The sequence below is a fragment of the Manacus vitellinus genome, unplaced genomic scaffold, assembly GCF_001715985.3.
Source record: "Manacus vitellinus isolate BGI_N305 unplaced genomic scaffold, ASM171598v3 scaffold_17_pilon, whole genome shotgun sequence".
In the NCBI taxonomy this organism is placed as follows: domain Eukaryota; kingdom Metazoa; phylum Chordata; class Aves; order Passeriformes; family Pipridae; genus Manacus; species Manacus vitellinus.
The window spans coordinates 13,639,204-13,662,220 of record NW_021939256.1 but is presented as its reverse complement, the minus strand read 5'-3'; the positions used below and the strand labels follow the sequence as shown (position 1 = coordinate 13,662,220).

General features: G+C 37.0%; 1 protein-coding gene across 3 annotated transcripts in view; it reads left to right on the top strand.

Annotated features, from left to right (window-relative positions):
* The window catches only part of SEMA5A (semaphorin 5A), a 327,493-nt gene extending 304,922 nt beyond the window's left edge, over window positions 1–22,571 (top strand). For all 3 annotated transcript variants that reach the window (XM_029958921.1, XM_018070097.3, XM_008922830.4), the window contains 5 exons: window positions 5,408–5,578; window positions 10,550–10,705; window positions 13,895–13,942; window positions 16,053–16,264; window positions 17,675–22,571. In XM_029958921.1, the coding sequence (XP_029814781.1) occupies window positions 5,408–5,578; window positions 10,550–10,705; window positions 13,895–13,942; window positions 16,053–16,264; window positions 17,675–17,794 (707 nt within the window). In that variant the 3' untranslated portion in view covers window positions 17,795–22,571. The remainder of the gene's footprint in view (window positions 1–5,407; window positions 5,579–10,549; window positions 10,706–13,894; window positions 13,943–16,052; window positions 16,265–17,674) is intronic.
* Window positions 22,572–23,017: the final 446 nt, after the last annotated feature.

Sequence of the window (23,017 nt, the reverse complement as noted above, 5' to 3'; positions counted from 1 at the left end):
ATGCTCACTGACATTTCTGGGTTTTTTGAATTACTAATATGAGATCAGTACTAAAACAAAGAAATCTATAATCACTCATATCAGGGTTTTGTTATCCTTGGGGGCTTGCAAGATATTTACATTACGAAGAGAAATCCATGATGAAGTGTTGTTTGAATTTTAAATTCTGCAAATCTACAAAAATTAAAAGACTTTACGAACTAAAAGAACATAAGAAATACTATCCTAGTTCACAACATTACAAATCTCTTCAGTTATTTCTGTAGAAAAGGATAACTTTTTTTTATTTTTGTTTTATTTCTTGTTGCCTTCTCTTATATTCTTTCTCATAGAGGCATAGGGACACTTGACCGATGTGCCTTAATCAGGCATTTAAAGCACAGCTACATGAGCACCACTGAGTAGCATGAGCTACAGGAGTTTCCATTCCCTCTTCTTCAGAGCATAGTGTTAGATCAGAGGGAAAGGACAGTTACCATCTCTTAGATTTGAAATTCTGATATTTCATAACAGTATTTTGGGATTTTACCAATTTCAGATTTTTATTATAGTAGTTTTAGTTTGGTTTAGTTGTGACATTTTGGCTAAGGTCACTAAACTTGCTAATAACAATAACAAGTTTCAGATATAGAAAACTCCCTGAAAGACTATTTAAGTTATTTATGCATCCCTAAAGCCAGTTGTTGTTTATTGTTTCTTTTCTTCATTATTGGGGTTTTTCCTCCCATTTTTTTCCCTTTGAAGTTCATATTTGCCACAAGGAAGCAAGAATGTATTTAAAAGAACAGATAGAATTTATCCTGCAATAGCTTCCTAAATCAGGAGGAAAAACAAATATTCCAGTAAAGCTTGTCTCTGTGGCTGCTGCATTGATATCTCTAGGCTGCTTCTGTAGCCAGTAAGAAGAGGAATGAACTGTCCGTTGAAACAATTGCTTTTCTAACTTAAGAGTCTCGGTTGCAACTTAAATCCAAGTGGATCCTTAGATTTTGTTCTTGTTCTTTCCTTAGAAGTATTTATTTGCCTTCTGTGTTTTTGCCTTGCACTATGTTGACTGCTTGTTTCATCCAGCATTGCTTTTATGAATAAAAGGTATCTGTAGCATCACAGAAACAAGACTTTGACTTTGTAAACTATGATGTAAAAGTTGCTCTTTCCCCACACTGAACATGCAGCAATATCCCACAGGATTAGGAAAAAGCTGTAGAATAAGTGATGTGGAATTGGATGATCCCCAGGAAGTGAGCAGTGTTCTCTTGGGTCTGTAGGCTGCCCAATATGCATGTCTCCCGGTCTTACTTTTGCATTTCTGCAGGGGGAGAGGACTACTGCCTCTCTATTTTTACTCAATCATGCAAACAGAAAAGACTGACTTTTCAGCATTTTTTATTCTCTTTTGCCACACTTTTAAAAAGATTAGCATGAAAAGTTATAAACCTAAAGGCATACACGCGCGCACACGCATGTGCACACACACGCAAAAGCAAACCACAAACCAAAAAACAAATGGGTTTTATTTGGGGTTTTTTGGTTGTTTAAATTCAAAATGAGACCAGACACTATATGAAGGAGCCTGCAGTCCTCTCGGTGTTCTTAGGTGAGGCCAGTGTGTCTGCCCACGCTTCCTTCCACTTCCTTGTAAAACCCAAAGTGCATAGCAGGGTAGCAAGTGTACTCAATTGTCTCTTGGAAATTCTCCAGTAATCTGGATGTTTTGTCATGTCCCCTGGAGATCCCATTTCTGTACACTGTTTCTTCCTGGTACATCCTCTTTCCTATGGTGTGGATTTTTTTCATTATAGTGAAGAAATATTTATTAACCTCAACAACAGCCAGTAGGCAAAAAGTTGTTTGCTTTACTATAAAGGAAAGAGCACTGTTTGAGAGCGCCCTGCTAGCTGAAGGAAGCCTTCTTCCTAAACGGATCAACCTCAGCTATTGTCAGAAAATGTAAAGACTCTTTAAATCTTTCATTGTGGAACTGCTTTAGCAACTTTCTTTTGTCCAACAGCTCTACAAAACTGTTATGTAAAGAACCTGTAGTGACTTTCCTTGCAGCTGTGTATTTTTCCTCCTATAAGAGGCAGAAATAACATTAAGGACTCCATGACAAAAGGAAAAAAAAAGAAAAAAAACCCAACCCAGATGGTTCTGTGTTGCTAAGCAACTTAAAGAAAGATGAAAGAAACCACAGAGCTCTATTTAGGTCTTGTAAAAAAACTCAAGCAGTAAATACCCACTGCTTTGATCTTATTTAACCGTGATGATGCCTTATCATACTCTGTTGCTGAAAAGCAAAAGTTCTGGGGACAAATAAAAAAGGTACTTATGATAGTCCTTGAAAGGCTAGAGATTTAGGAAGGCAGCCTGTCAATAAATAGTTGCTAAATACCCAGTTATAATTGCACCGTCCAGCTCAATTAGGATCAAATCTAACTTTGTCTAGTATATTTGTCCTTTCCCATCCTCCCCAGACCCACTTCTCCCTTTGTATCTGGAGTTATGTAGTACAGCCATGATCACTGCAGCTGTGAAACATGATGACATGCCTGGGTGTCACATCGGTCTCTGTGTTCTTGGCCACTTTTAGATCGATGGCATAGTTTCAAATGCACGTGCATTTGTGTTTCTGGTCCACTGAAAAATAAGTAGAAAAGTGTTGGGGGTCACTGTCTCCATTACAGTGAACAATGTAGAGGTAATGTTTCCAGATGATTTATATTCTGTCTAGGCAACCTCAGGCAGAATCAATTCTGGTTTGTGGAACTCTATACGCTGCAGCAAGTATGCTTCTGATTAGTCATTTTGAGCTAGTCAGCAATCACTTTAAAGAAAAAATGAAAAAACTAAAAAGGGAGTATCTAGAAAGGTAAAGCCTTAAATATCTCATGAAAGGAATAGCTTGGATAACAGCTTCTGCTTTTATTTGACATAATTTAAAAAGAAAGAAAAACAGAGGCAAGTTCTGAATAAAAGATACCATGTCTTGAAATTGTTATAAAATTGCACAGTATATTTCACCTACACTGAAGACAAATAACCTATGGATTTCTTAGATATGAGCTTGCATAATACTATATTAACAGAGTTATCTCAAGCAAAAAGACATATTTGTTTTCCAGTGAAAAGTATGAATAAGAAAAATATGAATAAAAGAATAAGTCAAGTACTCTACTGAGATGAAGTATTTATTTATGATAGGTGGTATAAAACTCTCTCATACATCTGTATAGCTAGATTATTTGGTTGATAAATATATCCTGGAAAAAATGTAGCAATCACTGAATTCCTTAATAAGGGAAATAAATTATTTCAATTGCATACTTGGAATATAGTACCAGATTCCACAAATCCTATCTGTCCAATCAGGCTTCAGAGTCTACATACATTACTTGCAAAAGTTTTTGCAACTACAGTTCTTACCAAGAAAGTGCCAGCTCTGTGCTTTCTTGATGTTTAGGATAATGTTGCAAATAAAAAATACAGGGAATAAAATGCTGTCTATTCAACAGCTTCACTTACAGGATTAGTAAATAGCCTAAGACATGCATTAGTGAATTACCTGTTTGAATAGCAGTTGAGAACCTGAGGCTATGCTATATCTGAAATTACATTAAAAAATGCATGTATAGGTTTTAATATCAAAATTCTCCTAGATCATTTTCTCACTCTTGAAGCCTTTGCATAGAAATCATTCTACTTGACTCACAAAGTGCATTTGTGATATACCATGCTACAAAGCCAAAATGAGTAATTCTTAACTGTTCTAGATCTCCATTCAAGAGAGATTTTGAATGCAGTACTACACAGATATTTTCATTGTAAGTTATTTTTTTTCAAATTTGGAACCCTTTTTTTTTTTTGTTAGAGATAATCATGGAATTATTATCAGTACACCAGTAGAAATTACTCCTTGAAAAGTTGTAGTGAATGTTTTGGAGACTTCAGTGACTATCAATTTTTTCAACAAACAACAAAATCCTACAAAGAATGTCTTAAATGAGAATGCTGTAGAAATTATGTACAGAGAAAGCGTACTTATTTAGTATTTTTAAAAGTGGGAAATAATAATTTTCTGTTGTATGTGGTAAAATGCCCAATGCTGCTGTGAATGATGGGAGAAAAACAAGTGAAACTTCTGCTTGGCTTAGGACCCTATTAGAAAGGAAAATTTACATAACATTACCTTTATAGTACTTAGAGGCTTATCTATTGTGTCGGTTGAATTACACACTACTTATTTCAATCAGTTTCAGGTGTGGTAAATAATTTTCTTACTTAAGAATTAAGAAAGCGAGTGACAAACTTTAAATAGGAGGTTGAAAAGAAATGAATTTTTTGTAGGATATGAAAATTTTTGAAGTTTAGGTTTTTGTCTCTTAAAAAAAAATTGAAGAGAAGTCAACAAAATACTGAGATTCTTTGCAGCAGGAATGCTGTTCCTGGAAGGAGTACACCTGACTTTACCATGTGGCTGCAGATAGGAAGCCTTTGACAAATGAACTGCAATGTGGCCATGAAAACCAGAAATACATCCTGGAGCAGTAGCTGTAAGAACAAAGGCTGCAAAGGAACCGGTCTAGGGCAGGCAATGAGTTCAACTTTCACTAAAATCTTTTCTAGTGACCATATGTCAAAAGCCACTGACAAATGAATCTCTCATGAAATCCAGCCTACATGTCAGAAGAATCTTGTGAAAACTGAGTGGAGAATAGTTTGAGATACTTGAATTAGTAAATACAAAAGAGCAGGGTGGAAGGAGGGGGGGGAATAATAACATTTATTCTTCAACAACTTGTGTTAGAAACTTAAGGTGGCAACTCCTTTTTGTCCATGTATGTAGCTTTTTTTTAAACTTCTACCATTGTTCTGCTGCTGACATCTCTGCTAGAGCTGTGTTAAGATTGTAGGTATATATTAGCCCATCAAACTCTACAAGTGTGTTAGATCCTTTGAAATGGGTTGTAGGGTTAAGGCAATCCAACTGGGTTCAGAACAAAATTTGGATTCCTCCATCCTTCTGTTTCTATTACTGAGCAAAGTTTTTTTCTATCAATATAAAACTACTCTGAGCTTATAATACTTCTGCTAAACAAGCTTGGTATTCTGTTTCCTCGCAAGTGAGAAAAGACTTTTGGCCTTCAAGATATTATGGTACCCACTGAAAGTGTCTTTTATGAATGAGTAATTTTGTTACGCTTTCCAGCATACCAGGGGCTTTTAAAATATGTAAATTAAATTGCATTGTGGTAAGATTAAATTTTTGGGCCTATGTTCAGTGGTACCTAAAAATGTACAATAATTTCCATAGGCCATGAATAAGATCCGCAGAATATGAGGAAGATGGGCTGGATTATGTCACATCTCACATCAGTTTGGGAAAATACAGTTTTTTGTGTCTTTTCAGTGGATGGAGGCTGGTCTTGTTGGTCATCTTGGTCAAAGTGCTCAGCAACTTGTGGAGGAGGGCATTACATGAGAACCCGTTCCTGTACAAACCCAGCGCCAGCATATGGAGGAGATATCTGCCTTGGGCTGCACACTGAAGAAGCACTCTGCAACACACAGCCCTGCCCAGGTATGGCAAATCAACCCGTGCATCTTTGTTGGTCATGTGCCACTGAATAAGGCATTCACAGTTAAGCAACATAATGTCCTTGATCTATTATTTAGAAGCAAATAATTTCTTTCCCTTATTAAGTGCACAATCAGCTCTTACATTCTACAATGCTACAGTAAATCAAGTACTAGCAGGATATAGTATATAGGAAACCACAGCCTCCCTCTCTCTTTAAAAATTAAAATTTAAGTTACCAGGTCTGAATCTGGATTAACTAAAAATGTGTAATATTTGAAGTGGATCATGCAAACAGTTTGTGAGACTTAATATCACAAAGAAGTGCTTTTGTTATAGCACTAAACTTTCAGAGCAAGCAAATTGATGAGATTAATATTCAGCATGTGTTATCATGAGGTCCTTCAAGTAGATAATATTTGCCCTGTTTTCATAAAAAGCACAAAACAAACTGTAGCATGCTTTGTAAAATACCTTCTTCAACTTCAGATGTTAAGGAACAAAGACTTAGTCTTTTTAAATGCCTGTGGAGTACTTAGTAGAGGAAATGTCTCTAATTGTATGATATTATGGATCACATCATTTTGACTCTGCCTTTTGACCCATATTAAAGGAAACTCATTTTTTTCATGAAATTTAAGTGACAAATTGAGGTTAAAACCACAGAAACTTTCATTTATTGCTGATTAGTGGATTACAGGCAGCAGCAAAAGGAAAGAAGCAGCTCTGATGCCGCACTGTATTACTTACTTTACTTAGAGCTCCTAGACTTCATGGCAAAAGTTTTCTGCTCATATGATGAGGCAGTGCATATGAAGGCAAAAGCCCCATGAGTTTGAATTTATGGATCCTATTACTTGTGATGAACTACAATTTATGGTAATTTCATTTTCTAGGCACTGCATGTCTTCCAGCAGAATAAAAGTAGCTACTTTCTGAAAATTAAAGCCGATGAAACACTCTGTATTGTGTTTGAAAAAACCCAACAAACATAGAAATCAGTTGATGATTTGATTTTCTGAGGCAAATAGTGTACATTTGTATGTAGAAATTACACAACTGCCTTGAGATTCTTAAGGCATCTTTAAAATCTCAGAGCTAGTTCATTGTGCTAGTATTGTATCTATTTCTCGTGTTGTACATTTATTTTCTACTGCCATTTTCCTATAAATGACAGTTTCCAAACATTTATAAATAATGTCTTCATCTTATTTTAACCTGTCTGTTACCCAAATTTTGGAGTGGATGCAGAATAGAGGAAGAGGTTGGTTTCATTTTGGTTCATGGATGTGGAAACCCTTATAAAACAATAAAATTTCAGAGGCTTAAAATGTATTTGTTACATCTATAATATTTTATTTATATTTCAGTCTCACTGAAAATTTTTTTGAAATAGCACATCATCAGCTATGAGAATGGTCTTTGCCCCACGTTTACAATATAGATTTCAAAACTACTTTTTACTGCTCTTATTTCACATTGGTATAGGTCAAAAATAACTGCAGTATTAGGAGTTTAGAAAGGCTCCAGGATCTTTGCAGAGCTGTTTTCTTGTGATGAGGACCTGGTGAAGAGTGGTTCTTCCTTGTGCAGATCTGAAAGTACCATTGGTGACATTCACTGCTTGAGTGACATTTTTAATATAGGAAGGAAATAGTAATGACACTTTGAATCTAAGAACAACCAACCAACACAGAAATGCATATGCAAAAATGGAAATTATTTGTAACATTTCTTAAGGTGTGAAAAGAGCAAAGATTTTTTGGCATTTGAAACAGTAGGTTTTTTTTTCCCAAACAAAACTAGCAGAATACTAAATTTTCTGGAATCCCGATACTAAGGATTTCTTGAGGATATAGAAGTTTATTGGCAAATCCAACTGAAAATATTCAAATATGTGCTTAAAAGAAAATAACAGATTTGTGCCTGCGAAATACATCAGTTTTTCTCATCTTTCATTTTAAAAGTGCCATTATTGAGTTTGTGGGGTTTATTTTATTTTATCCAAATGCAATTGCATTGATGTGAATGGAAGCACTGCAGTATTGATCAATAGTCATTTATAGGCTGCTTATCAGTAGGTGTAATCAGTTGCAATGGTGTCTGTAATGTACTGAATAAAACATTGTCTTATACTTAAAGTATTTACTGCTGTAAGAGGGGAAAATACGTTCTGTCCTTGAACTGTTAACTCACACATGCGAACAATGGATAAAGCAGTTGAGCATTTAGAAATGATGGTATAGTTCTACATGAAAGAAATCTATAATCTTACATTGATTAACCTCATCTTTCTGAGGTGCCTTCTTCACCAAGGGATCTCTTAAGAACTGCTTGAACTTAACCTGGCTTCAAAGGCCAGACAAGACTCTCTAGGAAGAAGGTGTGATATGTCATGAGTAAGCCTTTCCATGTTAGAGGTGAAAAGCAGTGTCAGGTTAAACACCTCTCCAGCCCACCCTCTCTTTTACTTTCTCAGGGCTTTTGCAAAGAACTGAGGAGAAAGTTGAGAGAAACCTGCCTGAGGTGCAAAAGAGCCTCAGATACTGTGAAGATAAAGGGATCAAAGGGATGAGTCAGGATAACTGAGTCAGTAGAAGTGCCTGCAAAAGCTATGGGTTCAGTGTCCCTGTGAGGGCAGAGGTAGAGGCTCCACAAAGGGCAGGTACAACAATTTGAAATTGTACGTCTGTCAGTCTTGGGTATTTTACTTCTCCGTGGCTCTCTGAGCTCCCAACAGTGGCACTCCTCAAAGCGCAGTTTTCTGCTTCACCATTGCAGGGATGACCATCCCTTTCGTGCTTGCACTGATGTCCCCTCTCTCCTCTTCTGTGATTCTGTGTGCCAGATGAAGCTGATCAGCATGGCACCAGACCCACTGAATACCTGTGTTGTAGTGTCTGGGTGGCACCATGGGACTCACTATGGGAGGGAGATACCCTGTGTTGCTTATATGGAAAGGTCCCAATGCTCATAGTATTTTTAACGAGTCCCTTAAAGGGCAGGCTGAAACAGTAACCTTGCCCAGTTACCCATATGTGACCTATCATGATCTATGTGTACTCTGAGGTTTCTATTTTATCACGGGATGTAGTTCCTACAGCGAAGAACCTGGAAGGCCGAAAGCACATTAGACAAGATGGGGCTGCAAAGTACACCAGCCAACAAGATGCATTTAGGATGCTCACAAGTATTTTGACACCTACTGCATATATCCCAATTGTACCAGGACTGGACAGGAGTCTTAGCTCTGGCTTAACCGTGCTCTCTGCCACCAATGAGAACTGGGCCAAGATTTGTATTGAGCAACATTCCTTTAAACTTGAATGAGCAGAGCTTTATTTGTTACATAATATTTATGGTAAGGATCCATATACTTAGTTGAATTAGATCCAGCAGCTGAAGCTGCAGGTGATGACAGCACCTGTGGATATGCCACACTATGTAGGAAGGAAGAAGCCTGTCCATTTGCTTGACTCCCACCTCAGCTCTCCTACCCCCCTGAAGCAGGATTGAACTACAATATGTCATCTGCTTCTGTGCTCCTACTACAAACTCTGCAAATGAAGCACTCTCAGGACCTTTCCTAAGAAACAGAAAAGCCAAAATAAAAAAACTGAGTATTCTTCCTACTCACAATGTAACAAGATCCTACAAACTGATTGTATTCAGGTATTTTCCCTGTTCAAATGAGGCCTCATCCAGACACTTGCTAATTGTTCATAAATATCAATATCCAGGTTCTTACCTGAGCTGGTAAGTAAAGACTACAGTCTCAAATATTCCTACTGGAATCTTTTAAATTTTACGTGACTAAAGTTTTAACTTTTTTCCTGTGTGAATAAAGGGAAGGTAATGAGTAAATGTGAACCTTGTGTACTGGATTTATACAATGTATTGGAAGGGGTCCAAAACAGTGTAAAACTTTCCCGACTTTCCACCTGATTGGCAGAGTAAAAAAGCTTCATTAATTCACAAATTTGGATGTTGTTCAATCTAACTGGAATCAAAATTAGATAATATATACTTTTTCATTTGAAGCAAAATGAAATTGTAAATTTGTAAATTTGCCTCATATAGACATAAAATCAATTAAAACTTTGAAGTAGAAACAAGCTTGGTTTGGGATAGTAGGGCTGTTTATTCCATGTCAAAACCATAAAACCTATCTCCATAGGAAAGCTGACAGAAGAAAGAAGGAAGTTTAACTGAACTCTGTCTTTACTATGTTTGCCTAATTCAGAAGACTCCTATGAAGGCAAGACTTGTGCTTGAATTGTAAGAACACTGAGTGCAGTACACTCACAGCATCTCATGGGAATGAGATCAATTCACTTCATTTAAGGGAAGTATCTGAGATCACAAAGGCATGGAATAAAAATGTCTTAATCAAAACTACATAAGGAGAGGAAGAAATATAGAAAAGAAATAGAAGCTGACAATAAACTGAATAGGGAAGAGAAGGTGAGAATACTTGATGAACTTTATATACAGCCAAGAAATGGACCTGAAATAGCAGAAGATAAAAGAAAAATATTTTAAAAATCTTCAAAATACTACTATTTTTTGTAGTTAAATACGCATCCTATTTCAGATCTGGAATACATACGCTTATAGCTCTCATTGCTACTTGTCAGGTACATAAACAAAGACAGTGTCCTTGTCCACCCTAATGACCTAGACTGGAATTAATTCCACAGCGATCACTCTTTCAGTCACCACTGCAGAATCCCTCCGACTTCTCACTTCCACACACGAAGGCTGTGGCAGAATTAAACATTTCAGAGACTTTTGCCAAAGCCGAACTGCATTTGTTTTATCGGAATGAAGGTGCTGCCCTCTGACAGTTGGTGGTAGATGGGAGATGAGGCCTTCTGTCATAATTCAGAAATACAAGCTATTTTTCTCTAACTTGGTGTACTTGAAGTCTTTAATCACAGTGTCTGCATGTGTGTCCCTCTTTGCCTTTTGCAGACAGCTGGTCCGAGTGGTCCAAGTGGTCCGACTGTGACTCATCTGGCTTCCAGACCCGCACTCGTCAGTGCATCATTTTATTTCCTGTAGGTAGCCAGTGCACGGGCAACACCACAGAGAGCCGAACCTGTGCTTTGGACTCCAACTTTATACCAGGTGAGATCAGCCAGCTCCTTGAAGGATTAATGAAACTTCTCAAGGTTTCTGGAGTGAGACATAGCACTGTTTCAGATTGCACTGCAGATTTTCCTTTTGTCAGCCAAAGCATGTTGGTCTACTATGCAGAGATGATGTTGTTAGATCTGGTGTCTACATGAAAATCTACCCTATGGCACCCAGTGCTGTAGAGCTGTCCCTGCTGTCACCACCTGGGACTTTGGTTAGTCACTGTTGCAGCATTCTGCAGGTCCTTCCCATCCTACTTGGTAGCAGGGGATGACTGCAGACAGCAAGTAGAAATAGTTTGCTTTTTATTTTAATTTAAGTGTTTTTGAGACTCTAGGGAAACATTTCTCTAGGTTTTGTGGTTTACCTATACAAAATGGCTGCTGCGGTAGTTAATCTGGAAATCATTTCAGAGTCCCTTAAATTAATAACTGCTTAGAAACTCATTAACTTTGCTCCAGTCCTTATCTCCCCTATGACTGCTAAGTGCCTGATGGATAGTCACATTATGTATTATTCTACAGCATTTGTCAAAACTCATGACTATACTTTTGTTTTTAAATTACGGCAGTCATTTAAATCCACACAACAGTAGGGGTGGTCACAATGCACTGCTGTTAACAGTCATCTTTCTCCCTATGTGCATTGAAAAAAGCTAGTGATCTTTTCACAGACAGAGAAATTTACATTTTAATGTATCATTTGAAATGTAGCTGTGTTTACTCAGTGCAGCAACCTTTTTTTTGTGTGTTACTATTTGGTATAGTACGATGTAAGAAAGACATCAACAAATTTAAACAGTGTGTTTATAGATAGTGCATAATACTTTAACTCCCAAATACTATTTTCTTCTAAAACTGATGTGAAAAATGTCAGTGTAAAAGCAAAAACTCCCACATTGTATTTTCCCCTTTTTTCTAAGGCTTTTGAAACTCTGTTAATACTCACATTCTGTGAATCTCCAGCTTAATCCAGCATAAGCTCTACATCTTGTTTTGGAAAGTAGGTGTTTGCAGAATCTGAAATGAGCCACCTCTTCTCTTCTCCCTCTCTTGTCACTCCTCCTCAAATTGTCCCCTTGTGCTTGGCACTGGTGAGGCAATATGTTGGATCCTGTGTTCAGTTCTGGTCACCTCTCTACAAGAAAGACATTGAGGTGCTGGAGAGTGTTTGGAGAAGGGTAGCAAAGCTGGGAAAAGAGTCTGGAGCGCAAGTACCATGAGAAGCGACTGAGGGAGCTAGGGTTGTTTAGCCTGGAGAAAAGGAGGCTCAGAGGAGACCTTTGCACTCTCTACAACTACCTGAAAGGAGGTTGTAGTCAGGTGTGGGGGGGGAAATCTCTCCTCCCAAGTAGCAAGTGATGGGACAAGAAGAAATGGCCTCAAGATGCACCAGGGGAAGTTTAGATTGGATATTAGGAAAAATTTCATCACAAAAGTGTTGTCCAGCACTGGAACAGACTACTCAGGAAAGTGGTAGAGTCACCATCCCTGGAGGTATTTGAAAATCATGTAGATGTGGCTCTTAGGGGCATGCTTTAGTGGTGGACTTGGCAGTGCTTATTAAGGATTGGATTCAATGATCCCGAAGATCTTTTCCAGTCAAAATGGTTCTGTGACTGTGAATTAACAGTCTCAGTGAGACAAAGTACGCTTTCAACCTTTAACTCTCTGTAAGAGTACTGTTCTGTCAGGTTTGATGTTTTGTCATTTTGAAAATACTTAGCATTGGTTTAACTTGTCACAAATGATAAAAAATTGTGATCCCTTTTGCAAGTAGCTACATTGGGATCATCTTCTGGCAGTGGAGAGCCTACTCTTAATTCCTCATACAGACTCTAGTGCATCTTTGTGTGTATCATTCTTTCCCTTCTCTGGTCTGTTTGTTAGTTCTAGTAGAGACATCCTTGGATGGGAAAACCAGAGCTCCATACAGTGTTCATGGTGTGGACAGCACATAGATTTGTAAAGTGCCATAATGCTGATATCCTGTTCTATTCAATATTGCTTTCTCAGCAGTACCTAGCATTTGGCTTTCCTTTTTAACTCCTCCTGAACACTAAATTGTTATTATCTCCGAACAATTTGTCATAACCCGCAAGTCTCAGTCATGAGTACTAATGGTTAGCTCACAGTCCATCATTTTATAGGTGAAGCTAGGATTTCTTTCCACTATATGTACCACTTTGCACTAATCTGCATTCTGTTTTGTTTATTATTTTATTGCCTAGTTTTATATGGCCCTTCTACAGCTCTTGACAGCATTCCCTTGTCCATGCTACCATAACTTCATATCATCAGCAAACTTCAAAATCACATTTACCTCTGCTTTTCTAGCTCTTTGCTAGAAAGCCTAGGTCTCTGCAGAAGTGGTAACCTTCCTCCATTGTAAGAACTGGGCAAATAGCACTAGCCTGGTTTTGTATCTCTTTCCTCATTTCATTCTTACTTGGAAAACCATTGTCAAAGAACTTAAAATTCTGCTTTTTTGAAATCCAGGTAGCCTGTGTCAGTTACCCCACTCATATAAGCACGATCCTTGACCCTTTCAGAGGGGTTTAAGAGACTGTTTTGTAAAATAGGACTTCCCTTCCCAGAAGCCAAGGTCTGCAAGTAAAGAGAAGAAAAACTTGATTTTATTGAGATTTTATTCAGTATTTTTTCAATATTTTTTTCAAAGTCAAAATGGTAAGGATACAGGTTGGAATTACATTTTATTAGTTTACAACTGAGACCCATGAAATTGGCAGTCGTCTTTTCTGATGATGTGTAAATTCCCATTTTTCACATTAGTGCTAGACGTGACTTCTAGGAGTAATGAGCACATTTGAACACTAGGTAATTAAACTGTAGTTAATTTTGCTATTCAGTAAATCAGTTCTTTCTCCACATGCTTAAACTCCACAAAGAATGTTTTCATGTGCACTTCATCTTTTTAATTCCAGAGATGTTTTGAGGCAAGAATTAAAAATAAGTTGCTTCTTTTGCTTGGGAAACTAAGAAACCTGAAGATGTCATGGGACCTTTTTATTAATTCTACCTCACAGTCAAAGTATTTTTTACTTGGATTTGTAGTGAATGTAGTAGAATGAATTTTTAAATCCTTACTGTGTTAATCAAACTAGTAGTTCTCTGTAATATTTTTTTCTTCTTGGCCTAAGTGGTTTATTTATTTTTCTAGAAATATCTGTGGCACGATCCAGCAGTATAGAAGAGAAACGATGTGGCGGTAAGCTTTTCAGCTCAAGATGTGTATTAAATGCTGAATTATTGATTCTGTGTTTTTGCTTTTGTTTCACCTTTTCCACTCCCTTAGTATTATTCTACCTTCTAAATGCTGCATTCTCATTATTTACACTTGCACTGAAAAGGTAGCTACTTATACAGAAAACTGTAGTTACTACAGGATTTCTCATTAAATATCTATCTGTCATTGGTGACCTTTGAGACAAGAACATGCATTACTGGATGTTTGTGTTTTCTTGTTTTTCAGTATGGCAGTCACCATTGTCTCAAAAAAAATACATATAATAAACTAGTTATCAGTAGGTCAAAATCTGTAATGTTGCTCCACATTTTTCGGGACAATAACTTCACAAACCTCTTTGGGACTCCAAATAAACAGCAGAAAACCAGGCCGGTAGCCCATTTAATAGCTCAGACTCTGTCTGGGACTCATTTTTAGCTTCACTGACAAAGACAAAACTAAAAAGTAAATAAGCAGTTCCATTCCAGAGAGTCATGATGCTAACAAAACAAATCTTGAAAGGAAGAATTTTAAAAACCACCAAACAAAAAGAAGAAGAATAAAAAGGAAAATTACCTTTTTTTTTTTTTTTTTGTGCTGAACTATCACACTTAGTCTGTGTCGTCATGGTAATAGCTCTGACCGGGTTTACTATTCTTCCATGCACAGATAAGCTGCATTTTTAACCTAATAAAATACAATGAAAACACAGAGATTATGCAAGGGTACCTTTCTGTGTCGTAACTTGTTATGGGAGCCAGGATAATGTAATTTGATTTTTTTACTAATTAGCAGTATTTCTCTGAAAACATTTTACCAAGTTTTGCAACACTGGGAAACTGTCATAAAAGTGTAGAAGGATATTTCAGTGGTAATTTATATGTTGAAGCAGTCATCTAGTTACCTAAATATAGTTTGTGTTTCTAAGTACCCAGTAGGCATGTAAAGGTCCTACCTTAGGCATTTACAAAAAATGGGACTCATGTCCTGGCCTGTTTTTCTGTATTACAGTGAAAGAGGTATAACAGATGTTTTTAAGACTAGCACCAGTATTTCAGTTTAAAATCTTTCATTTGTGCATTTAAGCAGCCACAAACAAATCCTCAGTAATCTTAAGATGAAATTTCTGACACGAGCCTCTCACTGATAGTTCTTTCCTAATCAAAAAACGCAGTTCCAGTTTGAAAGAACAATGGAAAGCAGTATAATTTGTTTATTTTGAGCTAATCCTACTCGTGCCACATCTGACCTGGTATCTATTCAGTAACATCGGGGAATGATTGTGCTTTAGATTCCCTTCTACGGTTTCATGCAGCAATGAGCTTCCTCTCAATTTTAATCCTTACATAGGTGGAGAAGGTTTCCCATCATTTCATCCTGTAGTATCTTTGAATGGCAGAGCAGACAGGAGGGTGCTGGGCTCTGAGCTGTTGACTCTACACTCTCTGGCTGCTATGCTTAAAAGCACATTGAGCTTCAAGGAATCTGTCTCTCCCTACTACTCATTTTCCCCTAACATGCTATAATTTCTTTCTCATTCTCCCCCTTACACGAAGAAAGGGGATATGGAAAACATTTTAGGGAAAAAAGGAATCAAAGATATCAGGATTTTGTTATGGCCACAAGTCACCATGTATAAGAGAAAGAACTAGAAGGGCAATAGAGGTGGTGATATAGTAGTTCACTGAAAAAAAAAACCCCAAACCTATGTATTTACATTATACACATAATTTATATATAACAAGGCTTTGTTACATAGTCTGAAAAAAAAAATTGATGAACTATTCAAACCTACAAAATGCAATTCATTTATCTTTCACTTGGGTTCTGAAATTATTTAAGCATTTTTCAGAGATCTCAGTCTTAATACTTATGGAGATGTATGGGTATGTAAGATTCTTATAATACTCCCTTCAGGGAAGTAAAATGAATTTACTACTGTAGGGATAAACCATTGCAATTGTTTCAGAGAAACACATGAAAATTTCCTTATCCTTATTTGAATCAAACACTTGTGTACTTTTCCCCCAAGTTTAAGCTTTTATTTCTACTTCCTTAAAATTAAGAATGTCTTCTTCTCTCTGCTCTGCAGAGTTCAACATGTTTCACATGATCGCAGTGGGATTAAGTAGCTCAATACTTGGTTGCCTTCTTACCCTGCTTGTTTACACTTATTGCCAACGGTATCAACAACAGTCCCATGATGCAACTGTCATCCATCCGGTGTCACCAGCTCCTCTAAATACCAGCATTACCAACCATATCAACAAACTGGACAAATACGATTCTGTAGAAGCCATCAAGGTGAGAAGTGGGTTGGGAGCTATTATATGCTCCTAGACAACATTTCTGCTGTGTCAAAAGAATTCTACTTGTTAGTTTTCTGCAGTGACATTTGGGCTCAAATTATGCTGATTGTTAATGACAAAAATAGGTTTCATTTGAAATATTTTAATTGCAGATCCTTTTATTTGTCAATCCCTGTTATGCAGGAAGTTCAATTTTGCATGTGTATATAATTTATACAGCAACCTTTCCTGGAAAAAAGCAGACCACTCAAGTTTTTTTTGTGGGATTTTTTTTCCTAATTGTGTTCCCTAGTGGCTTGTTCAAGAAGTAAACAGGGCCATTAACGATCACCATGGCATATATTGAAGATAATCCTTTGGCTCTGATGATCCACTCTCAAGGGCACTGTCCATCTTCCTACACTATGTCTCCATACAGGAGATGCATCTGGTGAATATATTCTAGGTCAGACTCTCAACTAGTGTTTATACCCAAAATATTCTGTGAAACAGCAGTACAGATTTACTGAGAGTTTATAATAATATCCATATCATTTATCATTATTCCCAAACAGCAACTTCCTTGTTGTGACCTTTTAAAATTGCTCTGCTTTTCAGATCCACCGAATTAAGGAAGGATGTGCATTCTGAAAATACCTAGTTCAGTATCTTCAGACTACACAGTTTATTCATGCAGCTGCAAAGCTTTTTGCAAATGAGGATTTTTCTTGAATCCTACCTGGATAATCCAGTTTCTAATTTCTGCATTTTTCTTTCTAATTAAAGACATTTTAAACAAAATCATTAAAAACAGCAAGAAAACTCTGGAGTTTCTAGTCAGCAGTGGAATATGAACCTAATTTAAAGCTTTTTCAAATGCCACTAATCATCTCTCTAGATAACTACAGAAACAAACAAACAAACAAACAAAACCACAACCCTTTGAAAATTCATAATTTAAAAACCCGTATTACTTTTTTAAAAAACAGAGTTTATGGTCTTAAAACCTTCAGTCATTTCTGCAACATATAACACTTGAGAATGAGAGAATTATTGCAGTAAAGAGAAAATAATTCTTTTTTCAGTACAAAGATAATAAGTGAGTCATTCTAATAGGAAGAACAGTATATGTATTATTTAAAAAATTCATAGAATCATAAAATTAGTTTTGTAATGTTAGGGGAAAAGTGCCTGGCTTTATTAATTGCATAGAATTACTTTCTGTATGAATTTTATTACGTAAGAAGGTACTCCTTGCAAATGCAAGTTTTTGTAAATGTACAGGTAGTTCTCAATGCATTTTTGACTGGCTTACTATACATGGATATTAGCCACAAGAATTGCCTTGGTGAAAAAGCACTTAGTGATCACTTTTCCTCTATCCTTTTCATTTTCTTTTTTCATTTTTTTCTTTTTCTCTTCCCAGGCATTTAACAAAAACAACCTGATTCTGGAGGAGAGAAACAAATACTTCAATCCACATCTTACTGCAAAGACTTATTCTAATACCTATTTTACAGATTTCAATAATTATGATGAGTACTAATGGGCTTGTGTATTTTCTGGCCTCCTGTAACTCCCCAGTCCCCCAGGCCTGTGCTACTTGACTGCTCATGTGATTGAGGCTTCAGAGATGAAGTTCAGAGACATTTCAAGCACGATCCAAGCCATCAATGTCCCATTGCTGCCAAAAGCCCAAACCACCTGTTTGTGACATGATGTTTTCTTTGCAGAGCGCAAGATTGGCCGTCAGTGTTGGGGGCAGCTGTAGCCCCTCAGTGTCGCTGGACTCCTCATGAGGATTGTATTGCTTCACTCAGTTTCATAAATTTCCAGTCAGATTTCTCTATCAAGTGACTAAGTAATTCCTGAGTTTTAAACAGAAATAATAATGTTACCCTTTAAACCCCTACCAGGAGTACAAATCTAATTTTCTTTTTAGGCATTGTCTTTTATTTCCTTGAGATTTAAAAAGGGAGCTTTGCTGTTAGCCCTCTGTGCAGTCTCCTGAAGCTCACATCAGTGGAAAGAGCTCACAGGTTGCTGGGAATGAGAATAAGAAGAGATGTGATGGTTTAGTGATCCTCTGCAGAAGCTCTGAGCTCTGTGAGCTGGTCTTGGGCTGTAAATCACTCTGGCTGCAGTTCAGCTGTTCAGACTGTGGAGACTAAGGCTGTACCAAGGGATACAATCTTGTAATTAACCCAGACACCTCCAGGGTCAGTGGTTTCCAGTTGTGAGCCGAGCCCTGTCACATAAAGCCTTCACCTTGTTCAGTTTAATTTTTGGAAGGATGTGGAAGGGCATGTCCCACAGGGAGACTGATGGAGGAGGGCAGATGGGAGAGGCACACTGGAAGGTTTTTCTGTGTGTTGTTAGTAAAGCAGCCTTGCAGCAGCGTGCGGGTTTGCGCAACTTGTGGCATTCCACAGGCTTCCTCTCCTTGGTGCGTGCATATGGGAACACACTTGTCTCTGCTGTAGCACATCAGGCTGGTCACAGAACGACATGGATGCCGCACTTTGTGTACTGTCTCTGACTCCTGGGAGTATGTCGGTATAATCATAGATCTGCTTTTTTTCTTTCCAGCTTTTACTTTATATGCACATGTCTGACAAACAAGGCTGGCTCAGAAAGCATAGAAATATTTACAAAGCATTGTCTCATCTTGTTGCCATGTCTGACCCACATCAGTTAACCCCTAGAGGAACATTCTTATGGTGTTTTAAGTGATGATCTTGTTGTAAATATTTAAAATACTGTTTGAGTTTTAAGTTATCAGTTTTAATTCCTTTTGTAGTGGCAGGTAAGGAAACACAAAGAAGTTTTATACCATTTTTCTTTGTTCCATCTGTCTTCACCCACATTCATGACATTATTTTTGTATCTGAAATTCCAGATGTATAACTAAAAAGAAAAGGGCAGGGATTTGGGTCAGATTTTTCAGACTATGTAGTGATAAGGCAGCATTTGCTATTCTCAGAAGCTTGTGAGAAGAAATTACAAGTGAATATTAAGGATTAAAGAACTGGACTTTCATTTTCTTGCTAAAATCAAAGATCATCATACTAGAATACTAGGGAGGTATGCAAGGAGAAGTAGAATGGAAAGGTTTCCATTCTGTGTTTAAAGCCCTTGCTAATTAGGTTATGTTATGATAGGCAAATAGATGTACAGATTATAATGATTCACAACTATATACAAAACCAGCAAAAAGTACCAAGAAACATTGATCATGTGAGACTGCATTTGAGCACCACTTTGGTGGTCCAGCCATCTACATAGCAAGGGTAAACACCGTATCTACTGATGGCAGTGAGCTACATTTTTGAATGGGGATATATCTGAATGTAACAGTCTCTATTTTACAAAAAATTCAAAGCAAGTGGTCTTTAAAAAGCTGTGCAGTAAAATGAATGCACATTTACCATCTATGAAAATAATTAAGATCAGCCACCTATTTTTTGCAGCTGAATAGTTCTCCCTGTTACTAACTCAGTCAAATAAAAGCACCTCACCTTCACACCAGTTCATCTCCAGAAAGTATAATAGTGCTGGTTCTGTATAATTTGTGATTTTTGTACTGTACATTAGATTTGGTTTCCCAGGAAGAAATTAGCTGATTGCCCTGGGTAAGCGAAAATTTTCTCTGCAAGAGATAGAGGGGGAAAAGGCTCTCCAAATCATAACCAGTCTGGTATTTGAATTGCTATATTCATGCCAAAAGATAAAATTTTATATTTAAATAAGATAAAATAAAATCTATATTTCTGCTACTACCAAGAAAAAACAGCACATGTACATACACTCATATGTGAAACGCTGTTCCTTTCTGCCCCTCTGTTAAGAGCACATTAGTCCAGCTTATGGATTTTATATTTAGATTTCTAGTTATGAAACCAATATCTTAAAAAATATTTGAAATATGTACTTTTATTTTAACCTTTTTTAATTAAAATTACTGAAATTAGCTTTTTTTTTCCTAACTCTTCAGTAGTTTGAGGCACACTTATCTTTACAGTGATCTATTTTCCATTCTTTTTCTGGATAAATACATATGTTAGATACATGTTATATATGTGGTAATAATACCCTAGGTTAAGTCTGCATAATCATAGGTAGAAGTGCATTTAGCAGATGCTCAGTCTGCTCACACTTCCATCTCCCAAAGGAGTATTTCAGGTGTTCCATGTCTTTGAGCAATTCCCATGTTATTGAAGCACCATGCCAACTTGTCCAGAAAGTGATTCTTTTAAACTATTTTTCTGTCTTTTAGCTTTCTAAATTTCATTGTTCTATATCCCAGGCAAAAATTTATTCAAAACTCTATCTGAAGCAGCAGGGGAGACATGGAAATACCAGAGCACTTCAATGAGAAAAACTTGACAACAAGATCTCCTTGCCAAGCTAGACTGTGAAACAACAGGTTTTCAAGCTGTTAGATATTTGTGTCTTAGGTAATTTTAGAGGACCCCAGATTCACTGCCTGTATCAGTATTTTCACCTTCTGAGTTCTATGAAGCTGCCCAGGTAGTTTAGTACATCTTTTCCTTACTTAATATTTTTTTTCTAAAATAGGCTACACACATTTTGGTGAAAAGCAGATATCACAGAATCATTTAGGTTGGAAGACATCTAAGATTAAGTCCAACCATTAACCTAGAACTGCCAAGTCCCCTACTAAACAATGTCCATTTCTCCATGAAAGCTCTTATATTTATTTTTTTTTTTTTTGTCAAAAATTTAACAAGTGGGCATTTTCCTGCAAATCTTGTTTAAACCAATGAAGCTCTCAAATTTGTGCAAGGGTAAAATTAGGTTAAGGAATTGTTCTGTTTTGGAAAGGAAAAATCAACTCCCTTGCTCATCAAATACCATGCTTAAATACCCTTTATCCTTGTGCTCTATTATGGATAAATAATTACATTACCTCTGAAAAATGCCAATAGATAATATTACTAAACCACTTTTGCACTGATTGCATAAATTTAAAATTGCTTCTCTATTTTGAATGCAAACATTTTTGCAGATACATCAAAATTGTCTAAGTAAAGCTGCTTCCATGTAGCCCTGCTACATGGAGGAAGCAGGATTGCCAGTCACATCCTGCACGGTACAGACTTTTATTGGCTCACTCAAAGTATACATTTTGTGCTTATTTTTATGTCCGATACATAGCGTTTGTTCCTCAGTTGCTTAGAAAATGTACTCATGTCCTTGCAGATGTATCTTGGACTTTGATTTGAGTCTGATGATCTTTATGGTCTTTTAAAGTTACTTTACATAGAAGCTTTTCCAGCCATTTGCAGTCACCTGCTGTTGAAGCAGTGTGGTTTGGCTAAAATTAATCAAGAGATTTTTGACTAGTATTAGGATTTTCATGAGAGGGTGGAAGAAAGAATGGGGCTTAAATGGCTTTGATTTCCAGGCTATTAAGCAGTACTGATTAAAGTCTCATATGGGTGTAGGACACTGTGCATTTAGTTAGCTCAACCAGAGCTCCACAGCAACCTCTGGGAAAATGGCATGCCAATGTACAAATCAAGAGCTACTGAAGCACTTATATTAGTGAAGAAAGTTCTCAGAGCATCAGACCATATGGCTGTTCAAACCAGAAAACGAAGTCAGTGGTCTCAGATGCAAGTAAAATGTTAATAGGATTAAATGCTTCAATATTTTTTCCTCATAATTTTAGAATGAATATATTCACTTCTTTAAATGTGGGACCAGTTTTATTAAAATCAGTGCAACATGAGCACATTCCTAATGTTAATTGTATGCATAATGGCTTTGCTGTATGAGATCAATTCTGTAAACAGTTTGGTCTAAGCTTATATTGCTCTGCTTAAGGCATCTGGCCAATTTCTGATTGTAGCTGCCACCAGCACCCTCTTTGTCTCGCATGGGAAAGCATCCTTAGATGGGCAGAGTTACATCCCGGTGTGTCTCTCCACCAACACTGCAGTGAGCCTGGAGAGATATACTTCTAATTTTCAGTGTTGTTTGGATGCCTAAATTTAGGTTGGCAAAAGCTAGGCTCTTGAGTATAATTTTACTCATCACATAAATAACCACACCGAGATCAGTGGTATGGATGTAACAAGTTACTTATTTTCATGTGTTTACAGAATTGAGCCCAAAATGTATTGCTTCTGCACAAATCCATGCACAGTACAAGATGACTTCAATAGTAAGAAAACAGATTCATTTAAAATTGTTCACAAGCGAATCTGCATCTTGATATCAGGGAATAATATGTGTTCATTGTGTGGGGTATTTGAATTCATTCCTTTCTTTGCTAAATAAATGAATGATAAAACAAGGTACTGCTTGACTTCATTTAAAAGCCATTCTTCCAAATAAAGAAGGGTTCTAGGATTTGTGGACATTTTCCCTTTCTTTTGGTCTCGTCTTCTCCACAAAAATGAATCTGTGTGTGGCTGAAATGGCCTTTATCTAGACTGTTCTATGTCACTAAATGAATGCTTTGCATTGTGTTGCCATGCAACAACATTTTCTAACTGGTATGGTACAAAGAGGGAAATGTGCAAACCTGGGAGGTTTGGCAAAGATTTCAATCCCAGCAGTAGCAAGGATAGGCAGAAGTGAAAACAAAAACACAGAAGAATGTGACTGAAGACTTGGCAAACTTGCCAGTAAACTCACAGGAACTTAGAAGCTTTTTGGGAACTGCTAAGGGTGAGGCTGTTGGGAGTGTAACCTCCTGAATAATCAAACCAACTAGTTACTCAAGAAAAAGCGATCTGAT